At 38.7% G+C, this 26,520-nt stretch overlaps 1 protein-coding gene and 1 non-coding gene across 2 annotated transcripts; one reads left to right on the top strand and one right to left on the bottom strand.

The window, feature by feature from the left end:
- Window positions 1-8,946: 8,946 nt before the first annotated feature.
- Window positions 8,947-9,588, bottom strand: LOC133832756 (uncharacterized). The gene has a single exon (XM_062263063.1). It carries the CDS (start codon window positions 9,586-9,588, stop codon window positions 8,947-8,949), a length of 642 nt encoding a protein of 213 aa, XP_062119047.1.
- Window positions 9,589-10,573: 985 nt separating this feature from the next.
- On the top strand, window positions 10,574-10,679 carry LOC133833235 (small nucleolar RNA R71). Its single transcript, XR_009892629.1, has one exon. It is a non-coding gene; the product is annotated as a small nucleolar RNA R71 (small nucleolar RNA).
- Window positions 10,680-26,520: the final 15,841 nt, after the last annotated feature.

Below are 26,520 nucleotides of genomic sequence, written 5' to 3'. Positions count from 1 at the left end.
TTTGTTGAATACCTCAAAGACTTTTTAAGGGTTATATGCCCCCCAAGCGATCAGAATTCATGAATATTCTAGATTGCTTTTACAAAATGAGCTCGTGATACATCACAAGAATAAGATAAAATATTGATTCCACATTTAAATTATGTAGCAATACTGTGTTATAAAAATTGAATGACTTTTATAAATAAGCCTTGCATGGAAAAATACTAAAAACATTAAAAACTAACAAAATTATCCTATTACTGATAGTATGTAGAGCGTTCCAGGTCCATGAGACCAATTATCCACTTAACCGAGCTAGTTTGAAGGATCCTTCACGTAAAATTTCTACGAGTTGGTAGGGTCCTTCCTAGTTCAGTCCTAACATGACATCTTTAGGATCTTTGTTCGTCAAAAATACCCTTCGGGGCACTAAATCACTCAGTTCGAGTTTTTCGTCCTTTGAATTTTGAGTTGAAATAGCGAGTAGCCCTTTACTGGAAATGGGCGAGCTGTAGTTGAGATTCTTTCCGCTGTTATTCGATGAAATCCAGGGATGCATTAAGCAGATCATGATTCTAATCCTGATTGTAGGTTCTTTTCCTTTGTGACGTCACTAAAGTCTTCACTAGGAACATAGCCTCGCTTCCAAAGGTCAGAGAGAAGGGTGAGTGCTCAATAGTTGTGTGATGTGAGGTCCTGTAGGCCTAGAGCCTCAACCCACTTAGTAAAGTTGTTCACGACAATGACCGCATAGCAAGCTCCTCCCTTTCTAGTTGGCAATGAGTGATTAATTCGTTCCCCCATATAGAAAATGGCCATGGTGACGAAATCATGGTCAGCTCCATGGGTGCTCCTCAAGCAATAGTTGCAAAACACTGGAACTTACCGTACTTTAGGACATATGAGGCTGAGTCCTTCTTGAGTGTAGGCCAAAAGTAGCCCTGCCTTAATGCCTTCAGAGCCAAGTTTTGCCCCTCAGCATGGTTTCCACAAAACCCTTCATGTATTTCTTGAAGGATGGTTTGTGCTTCCTCTGGCAGAACACATCACAAGAGGGGCAATGAATGACCTCGCTTGTAAAGAATTCCTTAGACCACAACATACCATGGAACTTGAAACAATAATTTTCTTGCATTCTTTCGACCTTCTAGTAGTTTACTGGTCGTGAGGTACCAAAAATTGGAGTCATCCAAGTCGGTTCTATGCAAATTACTCTGACTTCCACTGACTCCTTCTCGATATTTGGTTATTCTAGGAATTCTACAGGGACCACATTTAATGTGTCTGCTTCCTTGGTGGTGGCGAGTCGAGCTAGAGCGTCGGCATTAGAGTTTTGTTCGTAGGGAACCTATTTGACGGAATAGAACTCAAATTCAGACAGTTCACTTTTAACCTTAGCTAGATAAGCTGCCATTTTGATTCCTCGAGTTTGGTACTCTCCTAATACTTGATTAACCATGAGCTGAGATCGCTAAAACATTGAACTGCTCTTTCTTTCAGCTCCTTTACTATCCAAACTCTAGCCAATAATGCCTCGTACTCTACTTCATTGATGGAGGCATCGATACCGAATCTAAGAGCTGTATGGAAGCGATGTCCTTCGAGAGAAATTAAAATTATTTAAGCTCCATACCCGTTCTCGTTTGATGATCAATCAACGAAGAATTTCCATAATTCTTGTACAAGTTCTCTCATTGGTTCGTCTTACAATCTCGTACATTCAGCCACTAAGTTAGCGAGGGCTTGGACTTTGATTGTTGTGTGTGGTTTGTATAGTATCTTGAATTGACTGAGTTCAATTGCCAACTTTAGTAGACGTCCCGATGTCTCAGGCTTTTGTAAGACCTGCCTTAAAGGTTGATCAGTTAAGACATGTATAGTGTGGGACTAGAAATACGGCTTGAGTTTTCTCAAAGTCAGGATTAAACAGAACACGATTTTTTGATTAGAGGGTATCTGGATTCAGCTCCAAGAAGCCTCTTGCTCACATAATATATCAGTTTCTGTGTTCGATTTTTCTCTCGAACTAACACAACACTGACTGCGTTTTTTGTTACAGCCAGGTATAAGTATAGACTTTCCCCAGCAGTTAGTTTTCAAAACACAGGGGGCTCAGCTAAATGAGTCTTCAGATCTTGAAATGCATGTTCACATTCTTCTGTCCACTCAATCTATCTATTTCCTCTAAGCAAGTTGTGGAAGGGAAGACATTTTTCCGTGGACTTTGATACGAATCGGTTTTGAGGCAGCAACCTTTCCGCTTAAGCTCTGTACATCTTTTTGTGACCTTGGTGAGGGCATTTCCAATAATGAGCTGATCTTTACAGGATTTTCTTCGATCCCTCTCGCATTGACTATGAAGCCTAGGAACTTCCCCGATGACACCCCAAAAGTACATTTCTAGGGGTTCAGCTTCATGTTGTATTTTCTCAGCACGCCAAAAATTCTTCTAGAATGGACACATGGTTATTGGTAGTCTTTGACTTGATGAGCATATCATCGACATACACCTCCATGTTATCGCTGATATGGTTAACAAACATCTTATTGATTAGACTTTGGTAAGTGGCATCAGCATTCTTCAGTCCGAATGGCATAACTTTGTAACAGTATATGTTGTGTTTGGACATAAAGCTAGTGTGCTCTTGGTCCACAGGGTTCATCGTGATATGGTTATATCGAGAATAAGCGTCCATGAAGGACATGAGCTCGTGACCATCCGCGTCCACTAATAGATCAATTCTAGGCAGTGGGAAACAATCCTTGGGATATGCTTTATTGAGGTTGGAGAAATCGATGTAGGTTTTCCATTTTCCATTAGGCTTCGGGACCAAAACTGGGTTGGCTATCTAGGTCGAATATTTTGCCTCCTTGATGAACTTGCACTTTAATAAGCGAGCTACCTCTTCCTTCAGACCTTCTCCTCGCTCTTTTTTGAATAGCCTACGTTTCTGCGCCTTTGCATCTACATTTTTGTCCAGGTTTAATGTGTGCATCATCACGCTCGGACTGATTCCTACCATGTCCTCATGCGACTAGGCAAAGACCTCAAGATTTCTTCTCATAAACTCGACCAACGCCTTCATTCTTTCAGACCCGGGATTTTTCCCAACCTTTACCACTTTCAAAGGTACTTCTAGGTCGAGAATGACTTCCTCTAGCTCCTCTAAATCCTGGAGCGAAGACCTATCTTCTTCTAATCTCAAATTAATTTCTTCGAGTTGTCTGACCTCATTTTAGACTTCTTGAGGCTTTTCCACCTCTTTACCAACTGCCATTGCCTAAGGTTCCTCATTCTCCTCGGTTATTACCATGGCTTGCTGCCCATGTTATGATTTTCCCCCCATGACGATGCTATAGCATTCCCTGATAGTGAGCTGATCTTCCCTCGCAGTGCATATCCCCAAGGTCGAGGGAAATTTCATGGTCAGACAACGAACGAAAGTTATAGATTTGAACACTATCAACGAAAGTCTTCCCAAAATTGCATTGTAGGCGGATGGACAATTAATTACTATGAACTCGAGCATCTTGGCAACAACTCATGTCTCCTCGCCCAATGTAACTACAAGCTTGATTGTTCCTATGGCTGCAATTCCCTTTTCTAAAACTCCATAGAGGGTCATTGAGGTCGCTTTAAGATTTGCTACAGATAACCCCATCCTTTCAAGGGTGGATCTGAATAACATGTTTACGGAGCAACTATTATCAATGAGTAACATTCCCACTCTTCGATTTGTGAGTTGGATGGTTATCACCAGTGGATCAATATGTGGGAATTGGACATGGCTAGTGTCCTCTTCCATGAAAATGATTGGTTGTTTCTCCAACCTTTATTGCTTTGATAACCTCTGCTCCGATAAAAATTCGAAACCATTATGTGTCTTTAGCTCCTGGATATACCTTTTCTGGGCTCCACTGCTCATTCGTGACAAATGAGGCCTTCCGGCAATAGTGGCTAAATCTCCCCCTTCAACAGGAGAAGGGATAACCTAATTTCCTTGAGCTAGTTGAGGGTTGGCTTGTCTTGCCTAAGCTGGTTGTGAGTTTAGCTTTACCGGTTGGCTAGGAGCTACCATGTTTCGATCGTATTGTGCTAACAGTCCGGCTAGGATGAGAGTCTCGATCTCATCTTCCAGTTGACGACAATCATCGGTGTTGTGACCAATGTCATTATGATATCGATAGAACTTAGTTGGATCTCTCTTCGCCCTATGATGCTTCATGGGCTCGGGCTTTTTCCATGCAAGGCTTGTTGAGTTAGCTAAATAAATTTGTTCTCGTGTATCCATTAAATCTGTGTAGGTGTTGTGAGAAGTTTAAACTACGCAAGTGCATGTAATCGTAACAAGTAATAAAGTGATAAATCAAGTATCGTTCCCACGAAGACTGTTATTAACTACCAAAAATTAATCTTTAAATCTAATTAATTCGACAAATAATGAATTCAGAGTTTATAAAACTAAAGGAATAGAACAATAAATCAATAAAATGGAACAATAGAGAACTCAATGTTCGATACTAATTCAACATAATAAAAATTAGGGTTATTAACTTCATCAACTATCCACCTATGCTTCTCTAATATTAATTTAAGAATTCCTATCTCCATTGTGATAGCGGATTAAAATTGCAAACTATATTCTTACTATGACTTATAATTCTTTACAATAATCAATCTCCTACATCTTTGTGGTAAACTAACATATTGCAGGCATTAAATATGTAACCCCTAAGCTACATAAATCATACATGTACTCTCATCCAATAAAAATCTATGATTATTTGACTATAGCATATATATCCTTCACTTCTCAGAACTTAGGTTAAAATCATATAAATAAGGTAAATGGTGTTCAAGCATTCACAAGCATTAAACTCAAGACAAATAATTCACAATATTGATAGGAAATTCATAAAATCTTCATTAGATCATCATAAGGTTTCAAGAGAATCTATTAACACCCTAAATAAGAAATTATTTCATGCTAGACACAATAAAATCTATTAAACTAAATATAAACATCACTACAAGAGAAAGTAAAAGAAGAAGAAGAAGAAAAAGAATGATAGAACTAGTTGATCTCCAAGATTTTGCCTCCACAGAGTGTTTCCTTGAGTCTCTCCTTAGGGTTTTTTTTCTTTCAAAAATTGTCATAATGTTACTTAAATAGTAGTTTGTGCTTTGAACGTAAAATTCCACTTTTGCCCCTCCTTAAAATGCCCTAATCTGCAAAATGACTGCCTCAAGCGCTGCAACCACTTGCGACGCGGTTCTAATGTCCGATTTTCATCAATTTACTTCTTTTCGGGGCCAAACACGGTCTTTTCATCAATTCTTCCATAAATACCGAAATACTAACAAACAAAGGCAACAAAAGCGTCATAATGCACAAACATAACTAAATAAGCTCAAAAATTCCCTAAAACAACCATCTTAAACACTATAAAAATTACTCTATCAAACTCCTCCAAATTTACTTTTACTCGTCCTTGAGTAAAACATTTAACATTTCTAAAACAAACATGAATCAAGTTATAACCTAGCAAGCCTCAACCTAAGAAACACCATGCAATGCAAGCTCAAAAATTTTCAACTATATTTTATCCAGAATTTCCGCTCTATTAATTCAATAATCAACTTCAATATTTGCTACACCAATCAGTCCATCAAAGCCAAGTATTTCATACGCTTGCATAATTCATCAATCTCCTCTAATATGATAACACATGCTCAAGAATCAAAATGATTGTTTAAGCTTATAACGAAAGGCTTAGGCTCAAGTAGGTAAATAAAAAGTCATTTAGGCTAAACTATACCACAAGCATAAAAATTGACAAACCAATCTTATGACAACTTGAAAACCCACAATCAATCCCCAAATTTCCCAAAATTTCCTACTTTGAGAGAATTCATATTTATGAATTTGTTTGTTTTTTTCATTTTTATTTTCTAATGATACCACACTCCCTCAAACTTATTTCTTTCTATTCTTCTTTAGAGTGTAGCTCATTTGTAATTATTTTTTCTCTCACAATATATTTTTTTTCTTCTATTGTTGATATAATTTTTTTTCACATGAATCCCATTACAAATCATTCCCCCGTCACTTTTCACATGCTCATGGTATATCAAAGAGAAAGATAAATAACAAAGTATCAAATAGGCTCAAAATAAGTTTCAAACAACAAAAGAATCATGTTAGGCTCAAAATGGGGTAACTAGGGATTTATTACATTAAGGTTGGCTTGAAAGGATCAATCGTTCCAATTTTAGCTCAATCAACCAACTATACAAGGTCTAAAATATTTTCAAATCTCGGTCCACAAACCCACTTAACATTCATATATTAAAGGATTGTAAGAAATTTATTAATGAAGGCTTTCATCGCAATTAAAACTCAGAACAATGCTAATCACTAAATTAATTTCAACAAGCACGTGGATACAGTTGTAAAGAATCACTCACATCACATGGTTATAAGTATCATCGGCTTCAAAACAACTTGATTCATAACTATAAACAACTAAAAAAACAAAAAACAACTAAACCAAATAATCTCTCCCCCAAACTTAAATAACACATTGTCCCCCAAGATAAAGAGAAAAGAAAACTTATGGAGCCACCGCATCTGTTGTAATGACCCGGGTAACTTACAGACCTCGGACCATTAAAAACAACTAATCTTAACTACTATATTGGAATACATACATAAAATAATTGAACTTTATTCTAAAAATCCATAATACAGTATCCCATTGTTTTACATAAAATCATAAAGAAAACAAAACCTTTAATTAATTGTTCAAATACTAAATGCGGAAATAAAACATAAATACATAATTAAAAAGACTTGAAACAAAACGTCATCCTCGATCTTTCCCATTAGTTCATTCATTCAGTCCTCGCCCAATACACATGCCAAAGCTGCCATGAATCCATCCCGCATTCCAAGCTTATTATCCTGCACCATCTAAAATAAAAAGGAATGAGCCTAGTGTCCAATAAGGAAAATCTACTAAAACATATCATAAATTATAAGACATAAAAACATAAATCATAAAACATATGACGTAAAAACTTAAATCATAAAACATAGGACTACAATATTAATGGGCATTAACTCATTACCGTAGTATGTGATAAAAACTACCTAGGTCCTCTTGCTACTATTCGGGGTAGGTTTAAACACAATATATTATATGATAAACCATCTAGGTCCTCTTGCTACTATTCGAGGTAGGTGAAACCATAACTATAGTCTACGATAATGATAAAAATCTTGGGATTTGCTTATTTGCTATCTAAGCAACTATATTTCCCAAGTGACTACAACATAAAACATATACATATATACATACATTCACATAGCATATAATCATAATCATACCACATAAAATGTAACATATTTTCCTTACCAAAAACTGGGATATTGGAGACAAGAGCGGGATTGAAAACTCCTAAACCCAAGCAGTAAAAATCATAAGTTTTCTAAAGAAAAGAAGATCTAAACGATCAAGATAATAATTTACCAAAAACCTTAAGTTTCAAGAAACTGAAACACCTAACTAAAAGCCTTTACAACAAGTTAGGATTTGGAAGAAAATGAAAAGAATAAGAGGAACTATGATGACTTAACCTAAGGATAAAGAATACCTTGGATAGATTAGAACTTCGATCTACACCTCAATACCAAAATATCACTATATCTTACTTCCCATGTGTTTAGAAAAGCTTAGATTGGAAAGCTTTTAACCCCAAAACCCTAGTGTTTCTCTCTAGAATGAACTTAGCAGATTGGAGGCTCTGAAGAATGCTTGAATGATGAAGCAAATGGCTGAGTGAAAGGTCCTATTTATAGAGTTCAAGGAGTGAAACTAACTCCTTTTGAAATGAATAAATAATTGAATAAAATTTGAATTTAAGCTCAACAGATGCTCATAACTTGGTCAAAAACATTCAAGAGCAAGTCCAAGTTGTTGAGGGTTGTTTGTAGCTTGGATTCCATGGACTTTCAAAATATGTGTGTGTAGTCGATATATCACCCCTATAGGCAATATATCGACTCGCCCATATTCCCAAGCCTTTGTGGTTTCGTTCGTGCGAAGTCGACGTATTTTCTATGTCAATCATAGGCAATATATCGACCCCTATAGCTGTGATATATCGACATACGCTGATAAATCAAACATGTTTTTGCACACTTTCAGCACACTTGAATTTTTTTAAACCACTTTGACTAAGTAAAACGTGATCCTAACAGCTGAGGGAAGGTTCTAGACTTCCTAGGTTTATCCCTTATTAAATTATTCCTCTAAAATCCTTAATAAACATGCATGTGGCAAGTGTCACGTTCTTAATTATTCTATCTAAACCTTAGGTTATAACAAATATCATTTCTAGGACCATCTATATTAATCAAACCTTATGTTAAAATTAATATTTCTAAACTATAGGCTAAACTTATATAATCCATAACTATCTCTATGAGTTTCCAACTAAATGCTGGCTTGAACCAATAACCACGAAAACTAAATTACTAACCTACTACTACTACTATCTAGCTAAGTAAAATTCTAAGACGCTACATCTATATGGTGGATTTTTTTCTGGGTAGGCACGCCATCTGGACTTCACCAAAAATTTGGTGGCTCTCTTGCTTTATAAGGGCTGCGACTCTAAATAGTGGGCGTCGCGGTTCATAAATGACAAATTAAAGTCTAAAATTATAAAACATAAAAAATTAAAATAAACATAGAAAAATTGTCCAAACTTAACAAAATAACAAAACAATAAAAAGATTGGGATGCCTCCCAATGGCACTGTCGTTGACTTCATTTAACCGGACACTAAATTCCTCTTCAATTTCAACTTGGATCAAGTCCACCCCTCACTTCCTTGTGAGCCATAGTGTCATGAGGGGAATCACTTTTCTTGTTATTGTAAATTGGTGGAACTTTCCCTCACTCATGTAACATTCTAATCTTCCAACTAAAGAATCTTTTCAAACGATGACGCACTTTTTGCATACCACATTTAGTCATGGACCCTTGCTTAGAAACTTCCAACTCATTATCTCTTCTTTTTACCACATCAAGTCTACAACAAGTTGGAATTTCTGTTGCTACAAAGACATTAAATGTTACCTCCCCCTTTTGCACTCGCAGCTTCAACTCACCCTTTCGTACATCGATTAATGCCCTTCCAGTAGCCAAGAATGTCCTTCCAAGAATTATTGGGATGTTTGCATCCTCCTCCATATCTAGAATAATGAAATTCGCAGGGAATATGAATTTGTCCACCTTTACCAGAACATCTTCAATCACTCCACGAGGGTGTTTGACTAAGCGACCCACCATGTGAAGCGTCACAGTTGTGGGTTTCTCTTCTCCCAATTTCAGTTTTTGATAGACAGATAAAGGCATTAAATTCACACTTGCCCTTAAATCACATAGTGCTTTCTCAAAAACCACATTCCCTATAGTACAAGGAATGTTGAAATTTCTCAGATCCTTGAGCTTGGGAGGTATCTTCTTTTCGATTATTGCACTGCACTCCTTAGTAAGTGACAAAATTTCCTTCATAAACTTCACATAACTTTGCATTTGTTCGAGTGTCTCAAGGAAAGGAATATTGATGTGTAGCTTTTGAAATATATCTAAAAACTTGGAAAACTACTGTCAAGCTTATTCTTTTGAAGCCTTTGAGGATATGGGATCTTAATATGATGCTCAATACTTATTTCTGGCTACTTCTTCTCAAGGTTCTCAGTAACCTCTTCTTCTACTTTACCCTTCTTCTCATCAATCACTTTTGGCTCTGCTAACTCCTTCCCACTCCTCAAAGATATTGCATTGCACTGATCTTTTGGGTTTACCTCAGTAGTGCTTGTTAAGTTTCCTTGAGCTCTATTTGTCATCAAAGTATTCAACTGACCAATCTGAGTCTCCAAACTTCTGATAGACGCCCTGGTTTCAGTCATGAATTAGTTTAGCACATCAGGTTGCTTCATGGGTATTGGTTGGTGTGGTTGTTTATTTTGTGGTTGATAAAAGCTAGGTGGAGGACGTTGGAATTTTTGTTGGTTCTGTTGGGAAGGCTGCTGAACAATCTGATTATTATTTTTCCAAGAAAAGTTAGGGTGATTCTGCCACCCTTGGTTGTAGGACATCAAATAAGGGTTATTAGTTGGCCTTTGAAAATTTCCTATGGCTTGGACTTGTTCCATAGGTATATTATTCATATCCATGGCAAGATACTAATTTAATGGATGAGCACTCCCACACGCCCCACATAGACTCTGTAGTTGCATGGCTTGGGATGGGATATTGGTTTGTTGTAATTGTTTCATTAAAGTTGCCACTTGAGCTGTAAGCATGGAAATAACATTCAATTCAATCATACTAGCCACCTTCTTTGGTTGTCCCCTCTCTATTGGCCACTACTAGTTATTCATTTCCATCTCTTCTAACAATTCATATGCTTCTTTAACTCTTGCTCATGAACGCACCCCTTGCTGTTGCATCAAATATTGTTCGAGTAGTACAATTCAACTCATTATAAAACTTGTGAACCAACATCCACTTCTCTATACCATGATGCAGGCAATTCCTTAACAACTCTTTGAATATCTCCCATGCATCATATGTGATTCCCCTTCCATTTGATAGAAATTATTAAATTCCCCTCTCAACTTTGCAGCCTTTGTTGGAGGGAAAAACTTTGCAAGAAACCTCTGGACAAACTCCTCCCATGGTGTGATAAAATTGTCTTGCATCGAAATTAACCAACTCTTCACTCGATCTCTTAGGGAGAATGGGAACAACCTCAGTCTAACCGCATCATCACTCACCCCATTCATCTTAAAAGTTGCACGCAACTCCAGGAAATTGGCTATGTGCAAATTTGGATCTTTAGTAGGTAACCCCCCAAACTGAACAGTAGACTGCACCATTTGTAATATTGTTTGCTTGATCTCAAAGTTATTGGCGGCAACTATGGGGTTTTGGATGCATGAGTTTACTCCCATGATATTGGGAAACACATAGTCTCTAAGCGTCCTTGGTCCTTGTTCCACTGGGACCTCTACTACATTTGGAATATTATTAACATTAGTAGCACTGTTCTGATTTTCAACCATGGCAAAGTTCAGCCTTCTCTTAATCTTTTGGTTTTGTCTGCAAATTCTTTCAATTTCAAAATCTTACAGTATCAATTCCTTTTGTTTACTTCATCGCATATACCAATATTTCCTGAAAGCACAATATCTGCCACAAAGCGAATTAGTATTAAAAACAAAACCAATTCAGAATAAAAAATAAACTATATTGATATTAATAATACAGTCCTCAGCAAAGGCGCCAAAAACTTATTGTGAGAATTTTAAACAACGCAAGTGCACATAATCGTAACAAGTAATAAAATAATAAATCAAGTATCATTCCCACGAAAATTCTTATTAACTACCAAAAATTAATCTTTAATTCTAATTGATTCAACAAATAATGAATTCCGAATTTATAAAACTAAAGGAATAAAATAATAAAATGGAACAATAGAGAACTAAATGTTAAATAATAATTCAACGAATAACAATTATGATTATTAACTGCATCAACTATTCACTTATGCTTCTTTAATATGAGTTTAAGAATTCCTATCTCTATTGTGATAGCGAATTACAATTGCAAATTATATTCTTACATGGACTTATAATTCTCTACAATAAGCAATCTCTTACATCTCTATGGTATACTAACATATTGCAGGAATTAAATACGTAACCCCTAAGCTACACAAATTATACAGGTACTCTCGTCCAATACAAATCTATGATTATTTGACAATAGCATATTTATCCTTCATTTCTCAGATCTTAGGTTAAAATCATATAAATAATGTAAATGGTGTTCAAGCATTCACAAGCATTAAACACAAGAAAAATAATTCACAATATTGATAGGAAATTCATAAAACTTCATTAGATCAGCATAAGGTTTCAAGACAATCCATTAACATCCTAAATAAGAAATTAGTTCATGCTAGACATAATAAAATCCATTAAACTATATATAAACATCACTACAAGAGAAAGTAAAAGAAGAAGAATAAAAATAATGATAGAACTAGGTGATCTCCAAGCTTTTGCCTCCACAGAGTTTACTCAAATATTAGTTTGTGCTTTGAATGTGAAATTCCACTTTTTCCCCTGCTTAAAATGCTATAATATGCACATTGACCACCTCATGCGTCGCAGATCCATAAGTGTGCGTCGCGGCCCTTGTCCTCGATTCGAAATCCATCTCGTCTCTGCCTTAACTAGCGCCATGGCCCTACTATGCCTAGAACCTTAAGCTCTCGTTTTCATTGCAGCATCACAGCTCTAATGTCCAATTTTTTCCAATTTACTTCTTTTCGGGGCCAAACATGGTCTTTTCATCAATCCTTCCAAAAATCCTAAAATATTAACAAACAAAGGCAACAAAAGCGTCATACTACACAAACATAACTAAATAAGCTCAAAAATCCCTAAAATAACCCTCTAAACATTATACAAACTACTCTATCAATAGACGGTATAGATTGGGGTATATTTATCCCTGTCCTTTTTTTTCTTGGACCCATTCTAGTTGCCCTCACCATTCCTTTTTATTTATTACCCATCGACTAGTTATTTTGGGTAGTGGGTTGAGCCACAGCTGCAGCATTCATTACGACTTCAGCGGGCTAAATGGGGGTCTAGCTGGTTCCTACGTTAGTAAACTCTGCCTTTTCTAAATTTATCCATTCTTGAGCTGGAGCCAAGAACACATCTACACTCTTAACTCCTTTTCTTTGGAGTTCTTTCCACAAATATCCTCCTACGGTGATTCCCGTCCTCTTAGTCGTGAGCTTAGAGTTGTCATCAATGTCTCTAGCTAGAGCTGCTGCATTTGTGAATTTATTGAGATATACCTTCACGGATTCACCAGGCTGCTGCTTAATATTAGCCAATGAATCGGCTTCTACTCGAGTTTCTTTCACAGCCCGAAATTGTTTCCTGAATTCGAAAGACAATTTCTTTTAGGAGGTGATTGAATATTTATTATATTTATTGAACCACAGTTTTGCTGGTTCAGTCAACGTTGCAGGGAACAGAATACACCTTAGGTCGATGTTTACATTGTGGGCCATCATCGGTGTGTTGAAGGTCCCTGAGTGATTGGACGGATCAATGTTCCCATTATATGTGGGCATGGTCGGCATCTTGAAGACAACAGGATATGGAGCTGCCACAATATGGGGAGCAAAAGGCTTGAGCTCTTCATAGGAATCATAGTCATCAATGCCTTTTCTAGACAAGAGTCTTTTCATCTGCTCCTCCATTAGGGCTAGCCACTCAAGGGTTGGATCCTTGGTCTCTAGGTTATTTGGGAGCTAATTATCAGCTCCCATCCTTTTTCACACGTTAGATGGGTTATTATCCCTCTAAGCTTGAGCTCGGTTAGGGGGGACATTCCCATTGTTAAGTACAATAGACGGATCTCCCCTAGCCTAAGTGTAACTCAAATCTTGTGGTAGGCATGATATCCTCTTTGTGAGTTCAGATGATCACACAGGTCAGAATGTGGGTCGAAGTGAAAGCTTTGTGCAGAGCTTAAGTGATTCCTCAAGTTTCTCTCATGCTTACCTCCTCGTTGGCTCTCTATCCAGTAACTTTCATTCGCAAAGCTTACAGCTCATGGCTGGGATCGAGGACTTGGATTATTAGCGCGAGACTGTGGGATATAAACTTCTTCTAAGGGGGGAAGATTTCTCCTACTACCCCCACAGGCTGAAGCATTCCTCTATGGGCCAAGTGACGTTGGATGTCGAATCATCGATAGAGGATGCCTTATTGGTAAAGCTATCCTTGTTCCATCAGGATGCACTAGATTATCTCTCCCTTGGTCTACTCCAATTTCCTGAGTCAGAGGTCGTGCAGATTCATTTCTCCATGCAAGAGCTACTGGCAAGGCGTGGATGGATTTATAGAGATGTCTATTCTCCTTGAGTCGGCCTCAGCTTGCCCTGTCTGGCCAGGCTAATTCCTAGGAGTGTGAGTTGTGTTATTATTCCTGGGAGGGTTGGCAGGGTGAGTATTTCGTGGAATCTGTTCAGAAGTTACGGAGCTCAGGGCCGCAGTCTGGACAAATTGACTGATATTGGGTCGATTATTCCTAGGGGACCCACTTTACCTCCTTCTGGCATTTGCATCGGTTGCAAGAGGGGGTAATCAAGCCAAAATATCCTCAATTTGCCTATTGGTCTGGGCAAGATGGTTCCTTAACTAGGCGTTTTCCATCTCGATGGTTGTCAGGTACCCATGATAGTGATTTGGTGGGCATGAGGCCAAACTTCCCGCATCGTATTGGACAAGATGTTGTTTTCCAATGTGACGTTGTGCAGGTGTACCTTCTCCAGTGGGGATGGCTGCATGGAGAGCCTCCTGATCATAAAGTTGCTCTGTCTCGTTGTCGTGCATAGATCAAGTGACCACCATAGTGACTGTTGGATGAAAATTAAGCCTAATATGACCTCAATGAAAGCACCAATCTGTTGACGCTGTTTTTTAGCAACAAGGGATTTAGAAATCCGACAATAGAGATATTAGGCTCTTTGTAAACCGAATGTGTAATAAGTAGCAAATAACAAGAATGCTAAATGCTAACAGGAATTTACGTGGTTCAGTGGTTAAAATCCACTGATTCCATGAGTCACTCTTATTGATCTGTTTATGACTCTAAAGAAATTGTTTAATGACAATTTCAGCAGAGTTTCAACATACAGAAAGTCGATCCCTTTTTCTGTCTATTCCTTTTGTATTTATAGAGGATTCTCATGGACAGTTTTGGGTAACCGTATATTAATATGGTAATTGACCAATTTGGGTAACTCCCCATTTACATAAATATATGATTGCCTATTGAATTTACATCCGTTGTCTCAGGTAATAAATGCATAGTAAAACTTGGGCCTTTATGAGGTGTATAAAGAATCTCTAAGTCTTTTTGGATCCTTTACTATGCGTCATGAGCAGACTTTTGCAAGTTGAACCCTTTCTTCGAGATGGGTGTCGTAGGACTAATCTGAACTGACACGGGTCACGTTTAGATTTTTACGAGGGCGATCTGGATGACACACATCTCGAACTAAGTTGTTTCCACAAGAGGTGAACTGGAGACTATCTGGTAGTCATAAGCTATCAAGTTTGACTTGAGTTGCTCACTCCAAAGTTTGTGTCTTGCTTTTTCATATGCCTGCTTGCCACCTGTACCCCATGCTGAGTGATTTAGCTCGTATTTTTGGGTACAACAAAGCCCAAATTGCTAATATGATTGTTGCACAAACTGTAACACCCTATTAATCTTGGACTGTTACACTATGTGTTTAAAACAGTACTTAACTCATTAAGCGAGTCATTTGAACTCAAAAGTGTAATTAAACTTAAAGGTTTAGGTACTAAAATTTTTGGTAAAAATGTATAAAATTTTCATTAAAACTTTACATATTTACAAGGGATCCCAAAAGAGTTTAAATAAAGTATAATTACATTTAATGTTCTCAAAATAGTCGACCTAAGCGACAAAAGTGGACTTTTACTCTAAGTCCCTCAAAATATCATGACTGTGGCGGCCGAGCATGCCGAACACGTATGCACCGCTCCAAGGCCCTCCAACTCACTGCTGGTTGACTTTCCTTTTTCCCTTACTTGCATCATAAAGCAGCAGTGAGTCAAGGCCCAACAAGAAAACCCCACAAGGCATAATAAATACCATACCCAACATAAACACTAATCAACATGCTTCACAGATAGTTAATGCATTCATTCCAATCATATAAATCCCGAACACGTTGCACAACTTATCAACATGCTCAATTTAAATGGCCCAACCAATCAACCTTGCTAAACAACCCAACCGAGAGAGGTGCGCCTCCTGGCACCAAGCTTACGGTCCCTCAAATGCACCCTGCCTTCACGGCCCACGTTCAGCACAATTGTCGAATACAAATCGTACCGATCATCCACAAATAAATCAACACAAATAAGCATAATAAACAACATTATGCATGAAAGGAAACTCAACCCTAACACATTCAGATATATGGTTATAATAACATCCTAATATCATCGAGCAAACGCTCTGCTCTATGTGCATATGCAAGTTTTCTTACCTTGAGTTCTATGCTATAGATGAAGCAACCTCGGGTGCGATCCTTTTCCCAAGGCCCACGAAAACCCTAGTCACAACATAAATGGTACACTTATTAGGGACTAAATTCAATCACGGGTTCCAAAATTAAACCCTAGCTCTTGGGACCTCCAATTCCATTCAACGGGGTGATGAAATCATTCCCCGAGCCCCCAAGTGGGCCCCCAGAACAGATCCTCAAAACCTCGAGCCTAATTCCAAAAAATAAAAATACTCATGTTTCAGAGCACCTACCGCAGTCGCGCCAGCTCTAAAATTCCTGAGTTTCTGGGACACAAGCGCGGTCGCGCTAATGTCCAAAATTCCTGGGTTTCTGGGACACTATGGCGGTCGCACTAGGTCCCTAGAAACCCTAATCGCAACCCAGATTTGTGTTCTTCCCCAAATCGAATTCCTATGATTTTCTGTGATTTCCAACCATCTCAGTTCGACCCAAAACCAAATTTCCAATAGTTTTACACAAAATTTCAACCCCAAATCAGTAGCATAACCCATATACCACCTCAAAACACTATTAAACATACAAATAACACCTTAAAATCTCATTTGGAAACATTGAGTTCTAAACTAAAACTTTTTTTCTAAAATCCAAATTTCAACACTCAAATTCATAACTTCAGACCAAATTTATGCTTTAATTCAGTAGCTTAATCAGTTTCCATCAGCCATATGTACACTTATACAACCTAGGGTCACGAATTTTCAAATCAAAACTCAAAATCTCAAAATTTTCAAGAACATGAAGAACACCTTGAACTAAATGAAAACCAGAGAAGAAAATGGGCTTACCTCTTTGAATTTTTCAAAAATCCTAGCTTATTGATGACCTTAGCAACTCCAAATCCCACTTTGAAAGCTTGAATCTTCTATAGACTCCTCAAAGTGCAAGGCTTGATCCTTGGCTCCAAGTGTTAGTCTTGGGATAAACTTGAAGAGAAAACTAATAGGGAAGGAAGGTTTTTGAACTTGCAAGGAGGAAACCCATCATCACTTAGCCATCTCACTAAATCTATGGTCAAAAGACCATTTTATAGTTTTCTACTAATTAACTCTTTACCAAATCTCAAGGGAATTTTTTTCATTCACCTATAATTCCCACTAAACTCAATTAATTTCCACTAGTCTCCAAATTACTAACTAAACCCATCCAACACAAATATTTCACCAAGTAAATTTCATTTCACCAATAATCACAAAAATGTAAAAATTCCCCAAATTCCCAACCAACGCTAGCATAAGATTTGTGAAAGGGAATCAACAGGAAGCTCGAGAATGCTATAATTCTTCTATAACAAATGCTAAGAAAAGGCCAGTCATGACCAGCATGATTTTTGCTGGTCCCTTCGAGAATGGGTTTGTTGTAACAATGGAAGTAAGCAACACACCGGAATATGAGTAGAACAAAACAAACGAAGAGGAAGCCTCCACATAAGGCAATGCTCAAAGTGAGGAAACAAACTTTGATCTTCACTTTGGGGATTATGATACTAGAGTAGGACCAATTGAAGAGCCGACCAAGACTGTAAAAATTGGAAAGAACATAATTGAGGAAGTCAAAATTGAGCTCATAAGTTTTTTAAAACACAACCAAGATGTGTTTTCTTGATCTCATAAGGACATGGTAGGTATAAGCCCTAATGTAATTAGTCATGCTCTCAATATTTACAATGAGAACTTTAAACCCGTCCAGCAAAAAAGGAGGCTGCTCGACAAAGAAAGATCCAAGGCCTTGAAGGAAGAAGTTGAAAAATAGAAGGAAAATTGGTTCATATGAGAAGCTTTTTACCATGAGTGGGTTTCAAACCCTGTTCTTGTACCAAAGTCCAATGGCAAGTGGAGAACTTGTGTTGATTTCACATATTTAAACAAAGCATGCCTGAAAGACTATTTCCCTTTGCCTAGAATTGACCAGCTAGTTGATGCTACTGCAAAGCATGAAGTCCTTACTTTTATGGATGCATACTTAGGGTATAATCAAATTATCATGTACCCTCTAGATGAGGAGCCTACCAGCTTCAAGACTAACATAACTTATACAGTTACAAAGTAATTAATTTTGGACTTAAAAACATTGGCGCGACGTACCAGTGGTTAGTCAACATGATGTTCAAGAATTAGATAGGCAACAACATGGAAGTTGTTGTCTGTGTTTTCACCAAGTGACACGTGGCATACATTAAGAGTATTAAGTCTTCACAAAAGCAGATTAAGTCCATTAGAGCTCGCCTAGATCTCCCCAGAAGGAAAGTCTTGTCTTTTATTCCCCGTTCACCACCTTTGGAGAAGTATATCCTTGTGGAAAGCTACTTCCCGAGGATAGCATATAAAATGTAACTTTATCACCTCTCCTCCATTCAAGTCCTCCAGGACTGCGAGATCCTTCCCCCAGGCCTGGAGTAGAGTGCTAGGTTTCAAGTCTAGCAGTCTTGGACCACAAGCAGCTATCTGACATTCACTGTTGCACAAATCATGGTGTCGACTCCGTATGAGTGGCAAGCAGGATGTTTCACGATGTCTCCTGGCATGGGAAAACATCCAGCTACCCCCTGACACTGTCACAGACATGCTACCCCAAAAAGCAGTGGGTTGAAACCTCATAATTGGGCCCACTGAGATACGTTTGGGCCCACCAGCACATTAACTTGTAGAATGTATCATTCATTATTGATTTAATGCCCCATTAAGGTAGAATAATTGTAATTTCCCCTCATTAGGTAATTAGTTGTCCTCAGCCATCTATAAGGCTAGGGCACACATTGTAAAGGATCCCTATATTATTGTATTTAGAGTATTGGCAAAACGCTGCCTGAAACTCCATAGAAGCCTGGAACATCCAAGCTTCTCTCATCTTAGTACAAGTGACTCATGGACTAGGGTTGATTAATAACATGAACCACGTAAATCTCTATGTCTCTTTCTTTATTTCTTTGAGCTTTATTTTAATTATTTGTTAGCGAAAGAGCTAGTCAACAGAAGTCTATGTCGATGATATGCGAGTTAAATAAAAAAACATCGAGGGCACATTCAAGATCTACCAGAATGCTTTAATATTTTAAAGAATATGAAGCTCAACCCTCTAAAGTGCTCGTTTGGAGTAGGCTATAGAAAATTTCTTGGGTTCATAGTTAATTCACTAGGAATAGAAGCAAACCCAGAGGAAATCAAGGCTTTAATTGACATGAAGTCACCAACTAAGATAAAGTATGTACAAAGCCTCACTAGACGAATAACAAATCTTAGCATATTTGTATTGAAGTCAACAGACAAATGCGTTATGTTATTCAACCTGCCAAAGGGGACAAAAATATTTGAGTGGACTGAGGAGTGTGAGAAGACCTTCCAGGCTCTTAAGGAGCATCTTGCACGACCACCTATTTTCTCAAAACCAGTTGTTGGTGAAACTCTTTTCATTTATCTAGCAATCATTGAGCATGCAGTTAGTACAACACTTATAAGGGAAGAAGATAGAATTCAACATCTAGTGTACAACATTAGCAAAGGCTGGTAGGAGCTGAAATGAGAAACCCCTTGATCGAAAAGCTAGCATATTGCCTGCTGCTCGCAGCAAGAAAACTTAGGTCGTATTTCCAAGCCCATCTAATCAAGGTCCTATCTGACCAGTCTATAGAGTCCTCCTAATCAAGGATCATTACATTATGTACTTTAAATAGTGTCAGGCCTACTAATCAAGTCATTAGGATATAAACGAGTAACTAAGGTTAATTTCAAGGGTTAGGGTTAAAAGTTGTGGTCAAAGGAAACATTGACTTTTCATTTGAAAGTTTCATACAAACATGGGATCCCAAAACATTACAAACAGATATTTAAAAGGGTCTATACAAATCAAAATTTACAACTAGCCGGCCTAAGCGGCAAAATAAGGGATACAACCCTAGTTCCTCTGAGATATCCTCGGCCGTGGTGGACGAGCAGCCACATATGTACACGCCACTACTGAACCTCTCCAACTCATGGCTGGTCAAGCTTTCCTTTTCCCTTACCTGGACCACATAACACCCGTGAGCCAAGGCTCAACAAGAAAACTTAAACATGTGCATGAAAAGTAAATACAGATTCCAAAAGAATATCTAGCATGCCCAGCAGTAATAACCTACTCATGCATGCATACAATTACAAATAAATGATTGTTGGATCATTCTGGGGCCCGCTGCTCTGAATAGAGGACCATAGAGTCAACTCGAAGCCCTAAGCCCTAGCTATGTGACCATAGAGTCATATGGGGCCCTTGCTCTTAGCTCTAACTGGCCATAGATCTAGCCAAGCACTTTGCTTTCCAATGAACATAGGGTCGGCCAACGTAATAGCACGTCCTTGATTGGGCCTAAGCCTCTCGACCAGCGCACAGTGCTATTGCCGCCCTTGACTAATAAGTCAAGGCTTTAATCAAACATTCGGATAACCAGACAATCAAATACAGATACATATAAGCATACTTCAGACAATACAAGTATGCATACATATATATCATGGTATCTTTACCAATCAAACACAAACACAATAATAACCATGTTCCTTAACGGGGTCGAGCCCTACCTATGCAAACAAGGCAAGCATTCATTAAACAATTATCTAGACATGGAGCATTCAAGCATAACATAATTCTCATTCATTCTCAGGGGCTAAGCCCTATTCATAATTGTTGACTGGTTTTTTGGTCAACTAACGCGGAGTTAAAATAATTAATTAGAGAGCCTTTATTCAGATAATCAATGAACCATAAATGAGGTGAGAACCTAATAACTATGAGCAATGAATGATAAAAGACACCAGAAATTATAGAGGTTCGGTCCCAAGAAACAAAAATGACCTACTTCCTCTTTAATTTGTATTGATCTTTAAGGTTTACATAAGATGACCAGTGAAAACATGTACGATTCTTTGTGTAAAAACAATACAAAATGGCAAAAATCACTGCTAAGTGTTCCTAATAGGTTGGTCGATATATTTCTAGTGCTGGTCGGTAGGCTAAAAATCTCCTCCCTTCCACAGTGGTGGAAGACTTGTATTTATACTGTCCCCAATGCCCAGGAAGTTGCGCCTGCACCACAACTGCTGCAAAATATCCCTTCCTTTTCGCGAGTAGTTGCAATCCTATTCTTCAGGAGTTTGACTGAGTTTTTAGGTGAACTATTAGGCATGAGGACGATGTAATTGACTTCATCCGACCAGGTATACCAGGTTTCCTGGAGAGCATACTAAGCAGCCTCTTTTCTAGTAAGCATACCACGCAACTACTTTCCTGGTGAGCATACCGTGCTGTTGCTGTCATTCATTTGGCAAGTGTGCTCTCTCCAGCTTGTTTGATTGTTGGATGCATATGCCACGTGCCCACAATATGATGCCATGTCTCCAACCTTCATGCCGTGTCAGCTGTGTATATTTTTGGGATAACATTTTCCCCCCAAGTTTGCAATGGTGCTGAGCAGTATGTAAAATTTCCTTCTAGATACCACCCCGCCCAACTTGGTCAGGGGTATGTTCTCTTTGCTACGTGGCATCTTCATTTAATAGAGTTGAAGACCTTTGCACTTCTTCAAGTTCCCAAGAAATGAATTTTCACTCTTTCCTGCCTCTTTTTGATACCACAAAGTGTCATAATGACTTCTCTTAATAACTGTACCATTTTTTTGTGCAGTTACCAAAGAGTGGCTGACATGTTGGGCGGTTGAGGTGAATTGACTGGAAGGACATGCTGGGTGGTGTGCTGACGTGTCTGCAGAGATGTGCTTGCAGCAGTTGAAGGGATATCTCATCAATGCTCACAGAATGAGGTAGAGCGTTGTACCTGGACTATAAATAGCATCCTTCTCTTCTGACTTCATTTTTTACAGTCTCTTCTACTTTCAAACTTCCAAACACTCAGAACATCCCTCTTTGTGAACTTTGAGTTTTTACACCGACCAGTGCCCAGCCCGTGATCATCGAAGCTTTTTGGTTCGTGTTACCCTCGCAGACCTACTGCCAGTAAGTTTTTCTTTTTCCTCCTTGGTATATCTATGATTTATGAGAAAATACTTCTATTTTTCTCTGTGGCTGTGGGTTTTGTTTTATTTTCTAATTTTACAAAAAACAACTTTTTTACGACCCATTTTGGTAGATTTATGTTCGATGTTCTTGAAAAACACCAAGGACAGCTCTCTGATAATTGTTTTGGAAAACCATTCATTATCTCAATTTCCTTTACTTTTGATCTTATCTTCTGCTGCACGGTATATTGTGCAGTGTTTACTCCTGAGCTGGTCGGGATACCCTACGATAATTATACCGACCGGTGATGTTCGGTGCTCTCTCCTCATTTTCCCTTTTTTCTTGTGTGCGCAGACTACTCGAGGGAGGTGATCACCGAACTTCATCACTGTGTCTTCCATTACAATGGCTCATACCAAAAAGACAACTCGAAGCTCAAAAGAAGAGGATCCTCGTGTGGCAGAGCGCGCTACTGGAGGGGATCCCAGGGAGGCATCACCCCCCAAGGAGGAGCCCAATGGCTCGAGGCAGGAAGAATATTCTGAAATTGAGTATACTACAGAGATTTATATTGAGGCTTCCCTAAACCCTTTGGCTGAGAAGGAAGAGGGTCCTCTCTATGTGGCTCCTGCTAGTACTATTTCCATTAACTAAATACAGAACGTGAAGGAGCATTTTAAGCTACAGGATGTATTCGTCATCAAGCCTCATACGTGTCAGACTACAGCCGATTCCATATGACTACTGGAGCCACTCTCCTTCCTCAGCCATACTTTCGCAGTGTGGCTGATTATTTTGGGATTTGCCCAACCCAGATCAGTCGCAAGGGCATTAGGTTTCTTTCTGCCCTTTATGTATTGTACAAATCCTTAAATTGGCCAATACCTTCTGCCCACGAAATTAATTACCTCTTTGACCTTAAATCTAGTCACTTGCAAGGCCGCTCGGGATATTTCTATTTCAGCCATAGGGATTCCAATATTTACTTGGCCAATACGGAGAGCATCTCAAAAGTTGGGGAGTATGCCAGCCAGTACTTTCTCACTGAAAACATTGTTGCCATCCACCTATCTTTTCAACGCAATGGTCCCTTTAGTTGTCCAGCCCCTACTCAGGAGATGGTTAAACGGTCTCGTAGGTTGGCTTCCATGAACCCCGACCTTAAAGATATGGTGGCTCTAACCACCGTAGAGAAATTAACCAATGCTGGGCTTTACCCCAATCCAGAGGCGCAAGCCAAGGGTGCTACCCCTACTAGACAGTCGCCTAGGAAGCACCCGCCCAAGACTAAGTCGCCTAGTTCTCCGCCATCTAAAAAACAAAGTAGGCTTTCTTTACCTCCGTCCAGACCTTGCGTGGCCCACCGAATAACAAACTCAGCAGAGGTTGTCATCCAAGAGCCTGTTGAGCATAGTGCTCCAAAAGCTGCGACTGCCCCCCAGTCTGGAAAGGGAAGCAGATTGAAGTGGACAGTGATGAGGATGTACTGCCTGGAGCAGTCGCCTGCTCGGGGGGGAACGAAGAGGGTAATTTCACTCTCTTTATATAACTTTCTTTGCATTCTTTCATAATTATAATTTTCTGCTTGTTCCAATGCTGCTCGGTGCCTTACTAACCTTTTATTTTGATTTGCAGATATGTCGTCTGTGCTCTTTAAGAAATTTTCTCAAAAGCATGTCACCGGTCCAAGCAGTGAGGCTTCTCCAACCAAACCCCAGAAGACAAACTCTCTTGCTGAACCTATCGAGCAGGTTGCTAGGACCCCCGAGCAGACTCCTTCTCAGAAAAGGTCGCAGTCGCAAACTCCGATTCGCAAATCTGCCAAAGGAAAGGGACCTCAGACTGAGGAGGTTATGCACTTGTCCCCTGCGCAATGGTCTGGCCCCCCGAGAAGAGTCCCAGAGGGTGCTACTGAGGACCCTGCTGAGGAGTTTCATGGAACTTTAAAGAAGGCCTTAGCCATTCATCAAGGCCATGCAAAAAGGGTTTCCTCTACCCAATCTGACTTCATGACCAATCTAAGTACCAAATCCTTGGAGTATATTACCAGTATTGGAATCCAGGATGTTGTTAGGGTAAGTATTTGGCATTCTTGGAGCTAATTGGTTTTCCTTGTCTATCACTTATTCTCAGTTTCCTTATTTCATGCTGCAGGGTATGCTGGTCCTTAGCTATGCTTAGTATCATGCCAAAGGGGCGAGCAAGTAGGTTATTGGTTTGATGAAGGAGTCTGAAGACAAAACCTCACAAGTTAATGAGTTGCCCGAACAAGTTCAGAATCTTCAACGGGCCTCCGAGCAGGTTACTAAGGAAAATGAGAGTCTTAAAAATGTTTTCGAGCAAAGGAACCTTGATGTTAATCTGTTGGAGAGGAGGATCGAAGAGTTGAAGGAAAAGATTGTTACTGTTGAGAAGGTCACCTAGGAAAAGGAGGACAGACTGGAAAAGGCTCTTGAGCAAGAAAAATCTGACCGGGCTACCGATGCTAAGCCTTTGGAGGATTTTGGCCTGGGCACTTTCCTTGATTTTTGGGTTCGTAACAAAGCAACAGACTTTAGTTATTTGGGAGAGGCTTACGATGAGCTCATGCAGTACTGCACTCAGCAGGAGAAGAACAAGGCCCCAACCATACCTACCGAGCAGCTGCTAGTCTCCGAGCCAAAGATTGTCGAGCCGCCCACTGAGCTAGTCATCATAGCTCCTGAAGAGGATGTCTTGCCATCCAACCCAAGTTCTTCAACTGAGGCTCCAACTCCTGCAGACCAATCCATTAATCTCCCAGCCGAAACTCTTGTTGTTGAGCCCGAGCAGCACATCCCTAACTCTTGAAAACTCTATATGCCTTATTTTTTTTATATATAGTCTATGTATGAACAAAAGTGACTGAGCCGAGCAGTTTTTATTCTTGCGCACTTATTTTCCTTTTGTTGAAACATCAGTTGAGTCAAGCAGCTTTTAATCTCGGGCGCCTTTTGACACATGTCTATATGATACTTTTATTTGGGTATGTATGTTCTCGTACTTTATTTTTCAATACTGCTCGGTGTATGCTATTTTTGTGGAGCTATGTGGCTCTGTTTGGAGCTGTGCAAGTCAGTTTGGAGCTATGCGGCTTTGTCAGTTGATCAAAGCTAATCAATTTTTTTCAAACGAGTTGTAAACAATATTGTTCAACCCTATCTACATAAATTGTTTTATGGCTCTTTTTGTTGCCTGGTATACTGAGCAACGCACAAGCACTTTAACATTAATAAAAATTAATGCTTCTAAGTCCTTTTAATTATGTGCTTTTTTTTCTCTTCTTGTCCATGTATGACTATGGTGCCCCCTAAGTGACCAAGCGGGATTCATAACTCTTGGGTTATCCTCTTGGTCACTTGCTAATTGACCAGAGTTGTTCGTAATAACCTGTTCGAGCCCACTTGGGTTTGCCAAAACTTGCCGACAATCTGTGATGTAATTCACTAGTTAGCAAGATAATCATTGTAAAAATAAAGGCTTGTTGAAATGGACAAAATGTGTCTTATTGACTAGAGATTAACCATACAAGTTACATCACTACAAAGTAGCTTCCATTCATAAACATTAATTATTACAATAAATGGTAAAATCGTGTCTGTGCATAATTAATAAAATTAACTTTGGCTGGTCGGTGGTAACAGCAATCGTGCCTGTTCCGGCCAGTCAACGATCACCTAAAAGCAATCTTATTGCTAGTACTTCCTTAGGTGTTCCCCATTCCAATAACGGGGGACAGGTACTAGTTGGAGATCTTGGTTATACCGCGCTAGCTTGTATGTGTCGGGTGGTACTATCTTCGTAACTTGGTAAAGGCCTTCCCAACTGGGGCCTAGTACTCCTACTGAAGCGTCTCAAGTTTCTGGGAATATTCTTCATAAGACTAGGTTTCCTAAGTCAAATTTTTGTTCCTTAACTCTAGAATTGAAGTACCAGCACTATAAGAAAAACTGCTTTCAATAAGACCGAAAAAGTATTATCTAAAATATAACATAACACTTTTTGATGTGTTAAGAAAAATGGTGTTATAGTAGATCGGAAGAATTTACATAACACTTTTCCATAGTTATGGAGAAATGTTATTGTATATTCTACCATAATACTTTTTTGTGCTATTTTAATAAATGAATAAGTATTTCTCAATGCTATTTCTAATAGTTATATAACACTTTTTTTCCACATATAAAGTAGTATTATAGTGTAATTTAATATAACACATTTTTTTTATTATTTTAATATGCTCAATTTATTGTTGTTACTATTAGAATACATAATACTTTTCTGTACCTTTGATTTAAT

This window comes from Humulus lupulus, chromosome 4, assembly GCF_963169125.1.
Source record: "Humulus lupulus chromosome 4, drHumLupu1.1, whole genome shotgun sequence".
Classification (NCBI taxonomy): domain Eukaryota; kingdom Viridiplantae; phylum Streptophyta; class Magnoliopsida; order Rosales; family Cannabaceae; genus Humulus; species Humulus lupulus.
The sequence above is the reverse complement of the archived record's forward strand: the minus strand, read 5'-3'. Positions and strand labels throughout refer to the sequence as shown.